General features: G+C 46.1%; 1 protein-coding gene across 1 annotated transcript in view; it reads right to left on the bottom strand.

The window, feature by feature from the left end:
• The window catches only part of LOC119401695 (neuropeptides capa receptor), a 34,096-nt gene that overhangs the window by 9,158 nt on the left and 6,032 nt on the right, over nt 1–18,906 (bottom strand). The window contains exons 2-3 of the mRNA XM_037668618.2: nt 3,494–3,714; nt 212–500 (exon numbers count right to left, since the gene is read on the bottom strand). Coding sequence (XP_037524546.1) covers nt 212–500; nt 3,494–3,714 — 510 coding nt within the window. The remainder of the gene's footprint in view (nt 1–211; nt 501–3,493; nt 3,715–18,906) is intronic.

Genomic DNA, 18,906 nt, shown 5'->3' on the forward strand with positions numbered 1-18,906 from the left:
CGAGAAACAAAGGCAGGCCGTTGTGAGCAGCACGTCATTGTTTAATTTTCAGTTTTTCGTCCATTGTGAAGCCTATTTTCTTTCCGATTCAGCCGTTGGGGTGGGGGGGGGGGGGGGTGGAATGCCGCGATCAAACTTTGCCCCTCCCCCCTTCCTCTCTAATGGTGAGCCCTGCGGACGTCTAAAGTGATTACTTAGGAGGAATCCTCACCTAGCATTCTGTGCACCGGTCTGCGTTGATGCCTCCCTTGCTGCCCGGGTCCCGGCTGGCTTCTTAGCCGCATTCCTATCTTGAGGTAGAGCACTGCTATCAGTGTCATGGGAAGGCAGAAGAAGGCGAACGTCGAGCACTGCAGCAAGGGAAGGCTGACCGCAGTCGTGTCCATCGGTAGGGCACAGAAGGCTGACTCGGGCACGACGCGACCCGAGCCCACCGGAAAGTCCACGAAGTTGACCCGGGTGTAGACGGCGAACGGTATGGCACTGACCAGCGACACCACCTGATCGTATGAGCAAAGGGCACGCATGTCAATACAAGCGTTAAACAGGCAGTCCCTCCACAACTCAGTGTATAGGTCAACAGGGCTTGTTGCTGAGCTAGTTGGTTCATAACTTGAGGTAAAACTGTAATGACGCAAAGAAGACGGGGACGGGAAGACGTGGCAAGACGAGGTCAGCAGCTATCTGCAACGATGCCTCGGCAAGCTGGACGTACAGGACCCGTTCTTGGTGCGCAGTTCGACAGACCTAGTACAAGATCTAGCGCAAGGCAAGTTGGCAACCGCCAGGACTGCTTTTTCTTTTGATGTGCAGGACCTATTTTATTCCGTACCGCAGAGTGGTCTGTTTGATGCAGTTCGCGAGTCCATCGAGGCGTCGGGTGAAGTAGACTTCCAGAACTATGCTGGGATGAGTACGGATCAATTTTTAGAGTTTTTACGATTTTATTTGCATTCCACCATCGTGTGTTTTAACGGTTCATATTATGTTCAGAAAAACGGCACCTGCATCGGCTCATCTGTGGCCCCGGTTTTGTGCGACATCTTTCTTTCATCCATTGACAGACGCATTCATGCCAAAACCGACAACAGCAGTGTTGTTAAGATTTACAGATATGTTGACGACTATCTTGTGTTTTTAAGTTTACCCGACACTAGCCTTGACGTAGCTGTTGCTAAATTAACTAACATCTTTTTAAAGGAATCTGGCGGACTAGAATTCACTTCGGAATTGCCTCAAGACAATTCCATTCAATTTCTGGATGTTAAACTTAGTTTCACGAAGGACCACCTGTGCTGGATGTATAACCCTAGGACTAAGAAGAGCCTTTTGCCGTATGACAGCGCACATTCTAAGCTAATCAAGAGAGGCATAGCTATCACATGCCTCAATTCAGCTTTGATTAAGTCATGTGAGCACCGTCTTGTTACGGGATTTAGTAATCAGATTAACAGGCTGAAAGACGCTCGATTTCCTCCCTCCGTTATCACGGGTGTGTGCGAAAGCCTCTTGCAGAAGTTGAAACGTGGAAGAAAAGTGCAGGAGCCAAAAGAAAAAATGAGTACGCACGTAATTCCTTACGTTCACCGGCTCTCGCACAATATAAAGAAGATCGCAGCCAGATATAGTGTGCGCATTGTATTTTCCGCTCCATGCAAACTGGCCAGGATTTGCCCTTTGATGGCGGATAAGCAGCCAGCTGCTTGCTCCACGAAGCACGCCACGCGATACACCGAGTGTGTCAGCAATGTGGTATATAATATCCCCCTAAGCTGCGGTAGGGTGTACATCGGCCAAACAGGCCGGTGTTTCAACGATCGTGCAAGGGAGCACCGCTTGGCGGTTAGCAGCAACATGGGCGGGCCCTTGGCAGACCACTGCAAGCGCTGTGGTTGTGCGCCACACTTCAGCCAGACCACGTTTCTTAGGAGAGCAAACAGCCGCACTGAAAGGGAGACAATTGAAGCGTTTCTAATAAAGAAGGCAGGTAGCCAGTGCGTTAGTGCCCCATCTCTCGATCTAAGCGAGAAAGAAGCTATCTTTTTGAAAGATAGCATTTAGACATGTAGAGTTTAGAATGTGCGATATTCTTTTTACCTCTCACTAGGGTTGGCACGTGTTCACAGGTGCTGGCATGTTTACATAGTTCGATCGCGTTAGTGCAGTTCCGGCGCATGCCTTGTCTCTGTATTTATGGCACATGATGAATTGTTAGTTCTGCGATGTCTCAATTTCTGTTATGTGATTACCTTGTTCGGCAGCGTATATAAGTCGGCGCGGTTTCTGATAATAAACAGTTGGAAGTTGGCGCCCGTGACTGTCTGTTCGTGTCTTCGCTTCGTCCCCGTCTTCTTTGCGTCATTACAGTTTTACCTCAGTGTATAGCACCCGATTCAATGTGTTTAGTGTTCTAAGGTGGAAAGCTTAGTGAAATGGAATAGATGCGTACTTTTTATTCACAGTTCCTGTGCTTCTACGCTTCAACATGTCGGATAGTTTGGCCTGGGCTGCTAAGAAGGTTCAGCTACAGCTCAATAAAAGCGTTAGGCGAAGCGTCGCTTCTCTATCAGCTTTGGTTGGGAGTTGACTTCACGAAGGCATATAAACGTTAATTGGAATGACTGACAGGTGGGCATGCGACGTTTGCGGCACCGAAGAACACAGCGACCACTTTCTACGCCATTTTATTCAATTTGCTTCGGAGAAACAACTTTCCAACGCACTGCTACGACTGAACGATGGGCCACTTTCCGCGCAGTTGCTACTACGACAGCGTCCCCATCTCTCGTCAGCCCAAAAGGCAGTGAAGCCACTATTCTGCATTTTGAGGGTGACGGGGTTGCGCAAACGCCTATGACTTGTGGTAGAGTTCCCACTTTTTCCCCCCTTTTTTCTTTTCCTTCCCCCCCTCTTTCTCTCATCTTTATATTCCCCTTCCCTAATCCTTCATGTAGGATAGCCAACCGGAAACTTTTTGGTTAACCTCCCTGCCTTCTGCCGTTTTGTTTTTTTTTCCTTCTTTTTATCCTTGGACAACGACCAATCTTTTTCACACCATTGAGATTCTTTCCCAGGTACTTTCTTGAAGCTTTAAGTCATTCTTAAACGGTTCAATAATTTTTCTTTAGCATAGATCTAGAATGTCATCTCGCTTGTCTAGGTTAAGGTGACTAGGTACGCTACGTCCTGGCAATATGTGTTCTCAAAAGGATTGCCGTGTATAATGGCAAATCAATATTACGGCAGTTTCTGCCGTCTTCTTCAGGGTCTAGCAATGTTGAAAAAGTGCAGGTGATCTAAATAAGGACTTTTTCTTTATTGCCCATATGCCTTGGGACAAACGCTCACGAAAGAAAAAAAAAGAACAGTAAGGGCTCATCATGGCCTTTAGGGTGATCGATGGGTCGGACATGGAATCCCGTATCCACTCGCTCACACGTAGCTGCAGACGTCACGTGACGAAGGTTTAACACAAAATAACCACGTGACTCACCCAGATGATGGCGATGATGCGTACGGCGCGCGTCAAACTTGAGGTGGTCTGCAGGAAGAGAGGGTGATAGATGGCCACATAACGCTCTGCGGTGAACGCCACGATGGTCAGAACGGAGGCGTACGAAGTGGCCTCCGCCACCAGGGCCCGAAAACGACACAGGGCTTCGCCCAGTCGCCATGGATACTGCTGCCAGTAGAGCTTCAGGTCGTTGGGCAGACCTGCGCATGATAGTGTAGTAAGCACATAGTTATTTCCCGCACATCGTTCCAAAGGGCAATTGCGATGTACTGTTTACCGATTTAGAGAAGTTTATTTAACAAACAAAAATACATGACAGCATGACAATGAGAATAGCACATACATCAACAAGGTGCATCAAAACGTACAAATAAGATGAAAGGCGACACTGAGGCTTTCATTTTCCCTTTCTTAGACATTAAGGTTACATAACGGTGTGGCAGGAGAGGCGGCCCACCGCAAATCAGGTTCAGTTTCAGGTTATTAATAATTCAAGTCGCAATGATTGGTACAAACAAATATGCAGACGAGGGTCCCAGAGTCAGTGACTCCAATCGGGACCTTCGATTCAAAATAAAAAAAAGGAAAGGTGTACGAGAAGAACAGGGGAAAAAAGAGTACAAGTCCAAAGAAAAAGATGCATCAGAAACATGAAGAATAGATAACACAATATTGAATTGAATTGAATTGAAATTTTATTGCGCAACAAGAGCATGTTACGAGGAGGGCAGGTAAAAGCTGTTCGATCAGCTTCAGGAGTCCTCAAGCTCATCGAATGGCTTCACATATATATATATATATATATATATATATATATATATATATATATATATATATACGAAAAAATATGTATATAGCGTGGTTAAAGCGTGGTTAAAAAAATAAACGGAGATTACAATGCAGGCATAGAAAAAACGGTAGTCGTCACATCACATCATTATACAAACACTAATCGCGGTTGTTTTGGTTATATGCTAGATATGTCAATGTTGCGTTCCTTTGTCATGCGGTTTAGAAGTGTAGGTGGTTGAAATTTTAACATTTTATTTCCGTAATTTGTTCTGCATTCTGATAAGTACCACACTACAGTTTGACGTACTTTATAGGCAGGGAAATTGCTTATAACAGCAGGGAATAAAAAGGCCATAGAAATAGAAGCACAGTTCTTCCCTCTTACTTGTTCTTGGAGCTTCAGATAAGTTGCAAATGAATAAAATATAATAAATTCAGTGCGCCACCCATATAGTTTCCGTAGAATAGGTAGAGCTGTTGCCAGACACACAGTAATTTTGGAGCATTGCTGCCAACAAGTCAGTGCGAACATTAAACGTTGAAGCAGTTTTCCTTGAAGCCGCAGATTACATTTTATTAGCTCAGCTTACGTAGGGTTAGGCGGGGCAAAAGGCGACAAAAATTTGAAAACAGTGAATATTTTTTATTTCACTCGTTACCATAAAATCTTAACACAGGAACTTTCTTTTGGGTACAAGGTATGTGCTACATAAATATGGCGATGCTGCGACTGTTAAAAATATTATTTTAAAAAGAAACAAGAGATGCCCCAACCTGCAAGGCAAAACGAGACGCGGCGTGAAGCAAAACGAGACAGCGTGAAAAAATTTTATCCTTTCAGTTCTTTCAGTAGAAGCACTCCAAATTCACTCCGTGGGCCGCCACGCAGTCTTCATGCGCCCACTTTTTGCATTCCACGCATTGTATCCACACAGAACCCGGCGCTTTGCTGCTCCGAAACTCCTGAAAAGCATTCACTGCTTTTTTCATGTCGTTTTCCTCCCAGGAAACTCAAGATGATATTCTCTTGTACGTCCGCACCATCCTTAACAAACCAATATTATATATAGTGAGTGTTAATAAATGGTTCACTTAATAAGACACTCTCTAAGGCAATTCAATGCCCTTTTGTCGCGTTTCGCCCTTCTCAAATGCCCGCATTAAAAAAAAATTCCCCTTTGGCCCACGGCACCAAATGAACTAAAATTTTGGTGGCATGTAGCTAGTAGTATAAAGTAACAACATAAATAATTACATTGTTGTACTGATGCCGCAGTAGCTTCATGCACGGATCCGAAAATTTGGCCGAGCAGAATTTCGCCCTTTTTTGGCGGGTCACGAACACACTGACATCAGCCTCGCAATTTTTCCCGCGCGAACGCTGTGAGCAATCATAAACAATTACACATAAAATGCCGCAAACTACCGGCACCTATCGCTGAAATAGAGAAGCAAAGAAAATGTACTTTTCGTATTAGCTTTAGAGGGCGGCAAAGTCAAAATGTCGCGTTTTGCCCAGCGTCTCATTTTGCCCCGCCTTACCCTAATATTGCCTGGCAAAATCGTAGAATCGCGCCAGGGGTCGAAAACATGTGGATTGCGCAACGAGTGGGTGGTTTGAAGCTGTCCACCCATTGAAAAGCGTGCAGCTGCACAGGTGCGCATGACATGTGGCACTTCGCCAACTTACGAAAGGAAGAATTATGGCTTAGTGGGCACTTTGCAACTGTACACCCAGTAGACATTCTAGAATAGTTTGAAACGGCCAACGTTACGCGTACAAATGCTCCTTTCCTTGCGTCGGGGTTTAAGGCGATGAGCACGGAGCCCAAATACGCTATCGCGTTCTACTCTTGAAGGCGAAGCTCAAGCATCCTCTATGTTTTCTTTTTTCTTTTTTTTTTTGCCAGCGCGCCCCGTGTTGCGTTGAGGTAACTCGATGTACGCCAGCCTGCGGAGGAGGGGGGGAGGTGGGAAACGCGTGCTCGCATCGACTGACACCACAGAACGGCTTGGAAACAGCGTATTTTATCGACAGCTAATAAAGAAAATGGCTAATAAATGCGCCAGTATAAATGTCCAACGTAGCCAGAAAGTAGCCATGGCGCAAGCCAGAAACTTATGTCGCCAGACAGTCTTAAAGAAGCCAATTCGGCGCAAGGTAGTCGTCAATGGCAACCATGGTTAAAAGGCTCACGCTGACAACGTAATGGTTTTCGAATTACTACACTGTACTTCTATAGACTGGATAGATAGAGATTTACATATTCGATTTACCGCTTGCTACCAGCACTCTTGCTATGCTCATGTACGTTAGTGTTTACGTATCACTGAGATTGAACTACTCACAGTAATACAGTTCATTATATATGATGATGATGATGATGAAAACATTCCTTTATTAAAATTCAAAGAAAACGGGGAGGGTCCCTATTCCGGGACTCCTATGGCAACCTCTGCGATAGCCCGGGCCCGCTGGACGAGCGCCCGACAGACCTCGGGGGCGCCTTCGCGAAGGATGCCTTCCCACTGCTCTGGGGTACGGGTGGACCGAAGGATTGGTGGGAGGGGAGGAAAGTAGGCAGCGGTGCACTCTACGGTGACGTGAAATGTTGTGGGGATGGCGCCACATCCTGGACAGGCGTTGGTATAGCGAGTCGGATATAATTTGTGCAGGAAGTGCAGATTTGGAAACCTTCGGGTCTGCAGTCGGCGAAGTGCGACAGCCTCCTCTCGTGTGAAGGGCGCTGGTGGTGGTTGGTATCGCTGTCGTTGGCGTATGTAATGCTGTGTGACCTCGTCATAAGTGAGAAGTGGAGAACCTAGCTCTGTGTTGGCCGCCTCATGAAGAGTACTGTAATTAGATTAACTTTCCTGTTTTTTTTTTGACCAACAACAACAGAATTTTCTGATTTTCCGAATACATGAGTGAAATAAGAACGCCTAGATTACGAACTACGTTTGCTGTTCCTAATGCCGGGCAATTCACCGAGTAAAATCAGGGGTCGACAATGCACGAAACTTTCAAAATTTACCTTTGATTCTTGCTAGTGAAAACTACCACAATCATATGGACATTGTGTGATATCAGTTTGAGGATACCAACAAAGCACAGATTCACAGTGGTAGCGGAAAAGCAGCGTCCTGTAATTTTTCTTTCGGTCACTCCGCATGTGGGAATGAGGGGAAAGCACTCAATTGATCTGAGTTGCAGCGTAGTTAGTGAGTATTGTAGTTGCGACTCCTGCTATCCGGCTTACACCATGGACTTTCACTAGTCCTGCCTGTTGCATACTTCGCCTGTATTCTCGATCTTCAGCAGCACCATTATCATCAGCACGAGCTAAAGCTGTCAAAAAAAGAGAGAAATACTGCAGATGGCTCATGTTCGACAAAAGGCGTTTTATGGCCGTTACCCCGCGATAGGTTGCGCCATGTTACTAAGAACAGCCAATCAACCAATAGGTTAGTGATCCGCGCGGCTCATATCATACAAGATTAATGTCATCAATGCATGCGCATTGTCTCATGTATGCCGACGTGATTGTTGCTAATTAATAAGATTGTCCTGTCATTAACAAATATACCAAAAATTTACGAGCCATTCTTTGCAATACACCTCAGAATGACAGAGCGCGGAGCTAGTTTATATTTATTCATGTTAAAAGACTTGGCGTAAAGACGCAGACACACGAGAGAAGTCAATGCGTTTGTGGCGTCTTGAAAAAAAAAACGCCGTTTGTCGTGTCTTTATTCTCTCTTGTGTCCTTGTTTGCGCGCCGATTTTTTTAAACATTGCATTACACTGCTAGCGAAGCGAGCAGCGAGTACACACCCCGCTCTGCGCATGCGTTCACTTGGTAGGAACGTGTCACTAAGAAGTTCTATAGCCAGCTAAAAAAATAAGCGCGTGAAGCTGTAAATAGTGCGAAAACGGTTTCTGAGGTGGTGCGGATCCATCGAGCCGAGAAGCGCTACACCAGTGCACAACCGTGTTTCCTATTCGGTGCGGCACCAACTCCGGCGGCTTTCGTGGTTCGCCATCGGTCGATTTTTCTCCACTGTCTAATCGCGCGCGGTAACTGGGCCGTCGTTGCGGGATCCATTCCTCTAAGGAGCCATTAACGAAATCCTGCGCTAGCCCTATCCAACTGAACGAAGAAACCGAAGTCCCGCGTGGGGGTAGCGGTGATTGAATAGTGAGGAAGCGAGGGGAAGTAGCTGGACCGCTATCCAACAAAGAAGTTTCGTCTGAGTCTCCGTTTGCACCCCCAGGAAACACAATGCGATAACTTGCATTGTTGCCTACTTTGTATGGACAAAGGAAATAGTTTTTTTTCACATGTGCTCGCTAAAACCTGTTTGTTTGCTCTTAAGGGATGCATTCGCATCCCCTCCCCCTTTGTTTTGCGCGCCCTGATAATAGGATTCCACACGAAACTTCGCTGCAATCTCGCCAAAGCAATTCATTACTGAAAGCGCCCCAGGATTTTTCTTTTGCGTTTCTTGCTACGGTGTTTCTCTGGGTGGGCGCAGGTGATAAAATACCGATAAACATTCTAGGAGGTTCCGTTTTCAAACGAAGTTTCTATAGTAATAGGTCCTTTATTTTACATCAATAAGATGAGGGAGTCTGGGGATAAAGCTGAGAAGTAGCATGACTAGCTCCGCCCCCCCCCTCCCCCAAATACACTTGGCGCACTTACAGCAAACTGTGCTGCACCTAATAAAGATCAAAAAGAGAATTATACAGCGACAGGGTAAATAAACAGGGTAAAAAAACACGATAAATAAACAGCAAGAAAATAAAAGGATGGAGAAACAAATACAGGAGCAACAATACAACGCATTTTTATTTCAAATGTGCATTAATAACAACACATTGCGACATCTTCCATTACAAAAAAAATTGGCAGCGTATCTGCGTGCTTCGCTGCAAATGTCGTCGAAAGACGATAGTCTTCTGCCGGCCATAATACATGAGTCCTCCTCCTCTATGTTGAATCGCCGCATCTGTCTCATAGCGTCGAATTTGCAGCGCAGCCCAAAAAACACTAGCATTTTCCGCGCAGCCCAAGAAACACTATGGTCTTTATAATTACGTATCTATGTGTTTTCTAGTAAAGGAACATACCGCCTAATACTTACGTATTGATTTTGCGCCTCAGATATGCCTAACATTTGCTTTTTGATCGACAATGTTCACCAGTACGAACGGCGCTACCAGTTCAGATGGCTGGGCGTTCAGCAAGTGGTTAAACTTTGGCCGGGTGGCTGAATGGGGTGACAAACAGACAAACAGAAAGACAGACAGACCAAAACTTCTGCGTTTAAGTTACCCAAGAAAGACTATCGTCTTTAAAACAGGACACTCGTAACTACAGAGTGAGTTGCAGATATTACTGGCGGCGGCATCGTACGCCTGCAACCCGGCGCCGGCGAGGGACCAGAAATGAGGGTGTGTAGAAATGCGGACCACGTGGGTGCGCCGGCGACGTGCGTATTTGTATGCGCCGTTTTCCAATAACTGATTCTCTCTCTAGCGTGGTGTTCTCGGCGATCAGCTGTTTCTGATATATGGCAATCTGATCTTTTAAGGACATCACTTGCCACTTCACGTTGACACGTTTCATTGTTGCCTGGATACGAACGCGTTACCGTCGTTGTTGCCTGTAGCAACTAAAGTGTTGCACTGCTAAGTGCGTGGGTGAAGGTTTAATTCCCGGCACGAAGGACGGAAATAGTTAGCAGGGAGCATTGCGCAATGTGAAAGAAAGAAAGAAAGAAAGAAAGAAAGAAAGAAAGAAAGAAAGAAAGAAAGAAAGAAAGAAAGAAAGAAAGAAAGAAAGAAAGAAAGAAAGAAAGAAAGAAAGAAAGAAAGAAAGAAAGAAAGAAAGAAAGAAAGAAAGAAAAGCAGTACGTCAGGCATTCCCTCACCAAGCCTCGCTTGCCCCCCCCTCCCCCCTGTTGCCTGATTAAGTAAGGCCTCCTAAATTTTCATGGCCACAACCCATTTTTCGCACCCCGTCCCCCGGATCTTATTATATCATGATATGCTTAACATTACCATAATTTAAGGCGTGTTCCGTCACCGCATTGGATGGTGGGTTACCGAAAGGTTGCTACTGAGATCGATTTATCGAGTTGAACTTGGCACAGACTGCGGGCAGTTAGATCGAAGCCGTCGAGACTGAGTGCTCGAAAATGCATTGGAAGTGAATGCTACGTTGCGTGTCAGGAAGTCAGATGGCTGCGCCTGCGCTGCAGTGTTTTTTGTGCTTAGTACACACATTCACTAGCGCTCGCAATGCGTCCGGTACTTCCTGGCGAAAGTGGATCTATGGCACGCGAAACGGCTGATGGTACGCAGACACGTCTCGTCAGTGTAGTTGTGGTGAAGGGCGCCTATGTGACGATGTCAAGGGCATAAGGGAACATGGCTTGCGTGGCCTATTACTGTATGAGGTGGATGAATCATCATCCAGTTATAGTATAGCCGCTTACAACCTAACAATAAATGCTAGCTCCGCGCACAGTCGTCGCTGTCTCACGCACAGTGATTTTGCACAAGCACCCCATCCATTCGCAATTGCTCAATTTCGTGACGTCGAAAAGTTAGAGCGTTTATCAGTTACATGATATTCCCATACAGAATCATGTTCCTGTCGCTAGTTTTCGTTCGAAAAGCCCAGCTTCCTTGAAACTTCAACAAACATTTTGACATCACTGCTCGGCCGAGCGTAGTATTTTAGGCAGAAACGACGAACTTTTAATTTTCAATGTGCATAGTGTTTGGCTCAGCTACGAAAGCACTTAATGTTACAACAGTAACCACCTAGGCCTACTCTCTTGCGCAGATGAATGGCAGGCGCACCGCAGTTATGGGGGCGGAGCTTCTACAGTAGAACCAAAACCCCGCTGATACGTTTTTTATGGGACCGTAAAAAGCTACGTTCGAGCCGGGAAACGGGAAAAAATGAGAAATTAGTGCAGTGTCGAGAAGCACACAATTTTATTTCAGATATTTCGCATGAAGGAATCGTGCAGTGTCACCTAGCGCATTTTCTCACTCCCAATAATTACAAAGCATCTCTCAAGAACCTGCCGTGCCTGTGGCTTTCGTCGTTTCTGCGCGCAAATCTCCTCATCAAATCCAGTGCTCTTACGGCCGATGTAGCCGTTTATGAATGTTTAACTTCACTTGCAGCGAAAATGGCTTCCGCTTCCTCAGTGCCATCCTGTTTGTCAATTTGGCGCGTTGGAAGCGTAGAAGTACTAAGACGACAGCGCACGAACACACGAGCAAACACGACATCCCACAAGAGAGAGACGGGAAAGGCGAGGAGACCAAGAAGACCACGAAGATAATTTCCTGCAATAACGATAGCGATGAGCCTGCCCCGGCACCCAGTCGGCGCAAACTTTTGTTGAATGCAACCAAACCAATTTTTCCTACCCACCCACGTCATATACGCCATGTTTAGATGAAAAATGCAGATCTCGGGGGTCGTATTTCAGGTGTCCGGGCTTAAAAATGCACCATAGATGTCGCCATCAGCAGTCCTGGCGGCCAGTTGGATCGTCAAGCCACCAAGCGGACCAAGCCAAGCCACGAGAAAAGTCAACACGGCTGCCTGGGATGTCTAGGAGCGCCGGTTCGCAACGTGCAATGCGGGAATGGTCGTACAGTTGCGACGTAACAGCGGGGTTCCCAATGCATTGGATCGTATGGGAGCTATGCCGGCGCCGGCCGGAAACAACGTAATAGCCAGGAAAACTCAGCACTGGGAGCGTAACAGCGGGGTTCTACTGTATTTATTCTTAGCTTGCAACCGGCTCTAGTATGCCCCTACGTGAGTTGCACAGCTTTAACAGTGCCTATACCCTGTGGTAGTAAGAATAAGGTAATTATTAACCCTGGTAATTGTTACTAGTCAATCGTTACCACAGACCGCCTTTTCCATATCTCGAAGCGGCAATGGGCTCTTCGCAGGAAGCACTTCAATTCTCCCGTTTAACCCGAATGGCCGTTTCTGCTGATTAAGAAGTTAATTACATTTTACTAATTAATGCCTTAGTGGATGCATGTAGTCATATTAAAAATGCCGGCCGCTACAGAAAACAGTAATTATAAATGCAGTGAGCAAATATTAAATTTTCCTTATTCTTGAGTATTCTAGGACTTATTTCATAAATCTAAAGAGGTCGAAAGAGAGAGATGAAGAAATATAACGCAGCATAACAATTACAATACAAAGAAACCAGCACACCGTCTACGCTGTAAACACTTGTCAGTGTGATATCGGTGACTTTGCCCCAAGCAAGTTTCTAAAATGACGTTTTGTGGGCAACGTACAGAGGTAACCTCAGCACGCTGAAAAAGACATGTTTCTTTCTAATTCCTCTCCTTTTAGTTTGTGTCGAACAAACTCACTCTCGAAGAAACTTAATAGCGTCACTTCCGGTTTGTGTTCATCTCTCGTACCATTTCTCGCTTTTCAGAACGACCCCTCTAAAGGTAAAAAAAAGTAACAAAAACAAAATGCAGGATAGGTGTAGGTGCACCCGCGCAGACCAGAAGAAATCTTCTTATCTTTCAAAGTCTGTGTTTTCCTGTCTACTTGTTCTTTTTTTATTGAAAAAGCCTATTGCCATAATTTGTTTGCTACGCAGACATCCCAACTTGCTGTCAAAGCCGCGAGAGGGGCGCGTCGAAATTGACACTTTGTGGAACACGGAAAGCCTAGGGACACCGTGTTTCCAATCAATGACTTCCGGTTTTCGTCAACAGATCCGCTTTCTCGAAGGACATCCGGGGGAGGAAGCTTTTTGCGGGAGGAAATCCCGCCCCGAAACTTCTGCTTACAAAAGAAACTTCGTCAGTCGGACCACTTCTATCAAGTTTGCCACCGAGGAAACGTGAGCGAATATTGGTCGATTATTTGTCTTGATTCCCGCGCCCTCTGCAAAGGGAAATGTGATTTTGTCAGAGCTTTAGAAAGCACTTCCGCAGAACACTCTCTCCGCAGCCAGCAATAGCAGCCAGTAATACAAGTGCAGTTGTGACCCTGATTCACGGCAATCGCGATGTTTACGGAAGTACCACTGTATCGAACTTATCCTTCGGAAACGATATGTAGCGCAAGAAACACAGAGACAAAGAAGAGACGATACGACATGCGAGCGCTAACTACCAATAAAGGTCTATCGAACAACACAGGCGTTCTTACTGTGCTCGTCACGGTCGCACGTGCGCACACTACTTACTTTCTGAGAGAGGACAACTCTTTATCTGACAGGTGTACATAACGAATGCTGACACAGCCTGAAACTAATAAAGATATCTTTTTTTTTGGCCTCTGTAATCTCGCTGGTGAGCCTGTCACCACTTCTGCTGACAGCAGTAAACTGTGAAAAAAAGAGGTTCGCAGCCACAAGACACAGCCTGTCTTCTTTTGTCCGTGTTTCTAGCGCTGCATATCGTTTGTGATGTACAACCGACAGGCCCAAATCGCCACAGTTTTTAATTTTCCGTCAGGATGTGGTTTTGGTTTAGTTTTTTTGTAGCGGTGAGGATGTTGAGAATGTCGCTTGTTATTACGGATAATTTTCCATTTTCACGCTGTTATGTCGCGTATGTTTGACAGCAATATTGTTTGATTTATGTCGTAAGTATCGAACAAAGATTGTTGCTGTGGAGACCACATTGGTAGGTGATCGGTCTCCGTTATCTCATCAGCACAGGGTCCGCGCAAACTACGGCGTATCAACACTTCAGGCACATCAACATCAGGCGTATCAACAACAGTCACATTAACATCACATACTTCAACCTCAAACGCAACAGCATCACCACATGAACATCAGCTCTATAACGCTGAACTGACCAAAGACACAGAGACGCAAACCGTACGAGTGTTAGCACATCACCCTCTTGCGTGCTGTGTCAAGGCCTTGCTGACATTGAACAGCACTTACTTAAATGTTCTGAATTTCTCGCTGAACATAAAATATTAATGGATCTATTAATTGCAAGATGGCACTTCATTGACGTGCAAGTGAAATTTTGTTCGAACGGATAGACAGTTTGGCGAGTTGCCATGGTAACATACTGGAAACTTTGAGTGCATATGGGCAAGGACGACGACAAGAAATGGACAGGAGGAGCGCCTCTTCGCAATTGAATTTTTGTTGAAGATAATGAAACGCATATGCGATTGCAATATACCCGTGTATACTGACACCTGCGATCTCTCATCACCTAGCTGCATCATACCCAACAATAACTATGTGGAAGTTTTCTGTTTTCAATGCAGCTGTTATGTTTAAAAAAATATTCGTATCTAGCCAGGTGTCTACTAAGCAATGCATCGACGGTTAGCATCGGAATTAGCGTCGATGGTTTAGGGCGGTTTCTTGGGTTTCCTTTTTGTTAAGGGTTAGAGAGCCTCCTTATATAGAAACCACGACCACCTTTTATGGACCATAAAACGTTGAGGAGACGCTGGAGCAATCGTTTTTTTATGGAGTTTCCGACACCCTTTATGATGCACTGAACACGCAACTTCGCTCGAACCATGTTCTAGACAGACAGCAACTTTTTGAGAGAGTGCCGGTGAAAACAGATTCGCAAGGCACTTTCAAGCCTTGGAAAAGCAGTTTCGCCATCGTCTACACCCCAACCAACTTCTTAGTTGCCGTGGAAATATCGGAGTTCCAGACATGACGAAATATTTTCTCGCCTGCTTCGGCTGTACTTGTTGCAGTTTTCAAAATTATAAGGGCACGATTTCATGAACGTTAACTCGTTCCTTTTCACCAGCTTCGAAAGTTGTTCCATGTCGCAGCTGTATAGCATTGAACTTTTCTTCTAGGTCCCTGTTTTACGTCCGCAATGCTGGCACTGGAGGGCAGGTGGGGAGTTGCGAACATACGAAATCATTTTTACGCTGTCTTTAATTATATGTTGTTTAGGAGATGTAAGCACTTTTATATAGCACCAGCTACTCCTTTTCACAGGAAATGGAGTTTGTGAAAATTATAGCAATGAGAGAAAAAAATGAAATACAAAAGCAACTAGGCACAGTTAACGCAAGTCAGTCAAGTCATAGAAAAAGCACATAATCATAATGTCCATTCACATAGCAACACGAAAACCAACACAAAGTACAGTCCAGTCACACAACGCTATAGTGCACATAAAATTCGGTTACACGAACACCCTTTCAAGACAATCTTCAGCGACCTTGTCGTAAAAGAGTTTGATGCACCTCAGCGGTAGTACGATGCTAGAAGAAGCATGTGTAAGAACACTTCTTGAATGAAAAGATAAAAAAAATGAGCTGCGCTACTCGACATAATCAAAACGACCCATGCCGGCAAACAGGGCTGACGGGAAGAACCTCGGAACGGAGTTGGATCAATGCTGAAATGAGCCGCGTCAGGCATAATCGAAGTCAAACAATGTATATCGAGACGATGATTATGGGAGTTCCGCATGCCTCATTTAAAAAGTGCCAGAACCTTTGATGGTATAAACGACGAAGAACAAGGTATCGGCTGGACAAAGCCGCATGGCTGCATTACGTCACACTTCGCTTGGTCGAGCAGACCTTGGGGGGAGCAGAAGCTATGGTGGTGAGGCTTTTATGAGCGGGGTTCTGGCGATGCTACGGTTATACAGTCGCTTGCAACGACCAGAATGTTTTTTTTCGTTTCGATATGCTTTCGTCTGAATAGGCAAAGCTCAGTGTTCTAATGGCGGGATGTCTGATAGCGAAAAGTGTAACTAAATGTGGAGCAATATGATGACTATGCAGCGAACGACCTCCCAGATGTGCCATGCACAAAGGCGTACGAGAACTCGTTAGACCGTAGACTAACGGTACCATGGCAAACCGCTAAGCTGTCCCTATAGGAAAAGCTTACCGCTCTGCCAGAATATTGTTCATGCGTCCAAGTCGTTCCCCGTCTGTCTAAATACAAGGGCAACTTATAGATAGAAAACCTGGGTAAGATGATTAGCGATATCTGCTTGCTTTCCTGAAGAAGGGGCACAGGCCTCTGGGTACACAGAAGATCGTTAAAAGAGCGCACAAGCAAACTGCAATATTTCTCCCATAAACACACAATTTATAGCACTGACATCACAAGGAACACAGATATTACAGCATGCTCAGAAATCTCTTTTTGTGTGTGTGTGTGTGAAAAAGAAAGACCAAAGGAGTGCTTACACAATCTGTTCCGGGCTTCTAGAGAGGACACACGACTTAACTCAACGGTCGTGCGCCTCTGTGTTTTCCGTTGCTTTCATGCGCCGTTTCTGCGGCCACGAACAGCCAACTAGCCCTAATCACCAGCCTAGTTAAGGTCCAACAAAGTAGGACAAAGCCTGAAGAACCACTAAGGCTTAGACTAGTGGCAATGGCCCTCGTTTACAGGGCTATAGGCATCGGGTCTCATATTGGTTATGGTGGCCACGTCTGAATATCGATGCTACACAAACAAGTGCGTTTGTTAAATTCAAGTACGACTTGGGGACCCGAGGTGGCTAAAAAGCTCACTAGGTTCCTTATGCACTCACCTATGGCGACTGGAAGGCGAAAGCCATCTTGATTTTTTTTTTTCTCAGTCGATGTATCGATCCTGCCCCGCCACCCTCCGAAAGCTTTCGGCACCTAACATGGTTTTCCACTGCCTCCAGGATCGGAGGCACCTCACCTGGTTTTGTACTGCCTTCGTGATCGGCCCACCTTTGACCAAGCTACGATGTCATGTGATGACGTCATCATGTGACGTTACGTTACGTCACTGTGACGTCACGATGAAGTCATAGTGACGTCACACATTCTGGCGATCTGTTCATGATCTTTCATGAACGCGATCACGATTTTTCATCATCATGAATTTTCGCGTTTGATGAGGCACCCAAGGCTTTCGCCTTAATATTATGGGGTCCCACACAGGACGTGCCTCACGATCATATCGCGATGTTGGCGAGCAAAACGCACTCTTAATATATGCGGTCTTTTATTTTTAGCTCGTGGAACACTGTAAGAAAGGTGGAACTGAAAGTACGGTTTGTTTGAGCAAATTAGATGCGGTTGGGACTGTGCACGACATATAAAAGATTATACAGAAGTCTGATTCATTGAACTAGTTAGTTACATATTTATACTCAGCGCTTGTCATGTATGTGTTCCTCGGTTGTGAATAGCATCTTTTTGGAGCTGTGTCCCCATTTACAAATTGTAAAAAAATTTCTTGTGAGCACAGTTGTCATGTCACGCACGGCTATATTGTTATTTGCGATGAGGAAATGGTTTGCTCGCTTTGGGGCCGCGCACGATTCAAACAACGACAGCATTGGCAATGCCCAGTTTTAGGGCAAAGCAATTGAACTATGAGATAGCAGGGTGGGTCAGGGAACAAACGGGTGTTAAGGACATCTTAGCCGAAATCAAAAAGAAGAAACGGGCACGGGCAGGGCATGCAGAGTAAAGGCACCATAACCGTTGGTCATTAAGAGCGACAGACTCGATTCCAAGAGCGGGGGGGGGGGGGGGGGGGGCGGGGCAGAAAGTTAATTGGGCAGATGAGATTAAGAAGTTTGCAGGCATAAGCGTGCGCATGGGGGGGGGGGGGGGGGGAGAGTTGGGAGCTGTGTCTGCCCAACACCGTTACTGAGTCGGCCCTGCCCCTCACTGGTTACAGAGCAGGGTTACGGCCACGCAGATTTTTCGCGATAATGGATGGCGGCCGAACACCCTTGATGTTGCATTCCAAGAATTGATTGCTTCCTATCTTTTCTCTCAGAGAGCCGTGAACCTAAGGCAGGCCAGTGGGAAAAGCACGTCATCGCTTTATTTTCTTTTTTGTAGCGTTAGCTACACTTGCCTAGCCGGAGCCGATTTCGCGTGGTTCCTCATAAGCCGTGCTGCGCATGCGCGAAGATCACTGCGGAGCCGGCATCTCACGCGCTCTCCGCCACCGCCGCGCGCGGCTCGCCGCTGCTGGTGGCGGAGAGCGGGAGGAGTGGCGTCGTAGCCGGGCAGACAGACTGGCGCCGGCGCGCGCGACTCGCCGCTGCTGCTCTGCGCATTCGAGAGGGGTGACGTCGTAGCCATGGCGCGCGCAGCTATTCGCCTTCGCTGTGCAGTCGCCGTCTGACAATGCGCTGGTGCCGCTTGATAGCGCCTCTGACTGGCGTTTGCAGGTGGGTAACGCCATGGAGAAGGAGAGCGCAAATGCTGCTCAACGGCGCAGAAGAGCCGAGAAGCTTATGTCATCGGACCCCGAAGTAGTTGCCTGGCAATTAGCGGTTCAGTGTACGAGGAATGAAGAAGCAACCTGACGTTGAGCAAAAATAAATATACATGTGCCGCATAATACGTATACCGTGTGTGTGTCATTGGAGCAGCAGTAAGCATGACAATCATGCTAACCTAGACAATCTGGAAAGCTCAGAATAATCAACTGAACCTTTGCTAACGCTACGTATATCCTGGCATAGCCGAGCTAAGCCACTGCAATTTTTTCTTCATACATTGTGAAGCATGTTGTGTTTTGGGCTCGACCAAAAGGAGAGAGATGGGGAGGGG

The sequence above is a fragment of the Rhipicephalus sanguineus genome, chromosome 8, assembly GCF_013339695.2.
Source record: "Rhipicephalus sanguineus isolate Rsan-2018 chromosome 8, BIME_Rsan_1.4, whole genome shotgun sequence".
In the NCBI taxonomy this organism is placed as follows: Eukaryota; Metazoa; Arthropoda; class Arachnida; order Ixodida; family Ixodidae; genus Rhipicephalus; species Rhipicephalus sanguineus.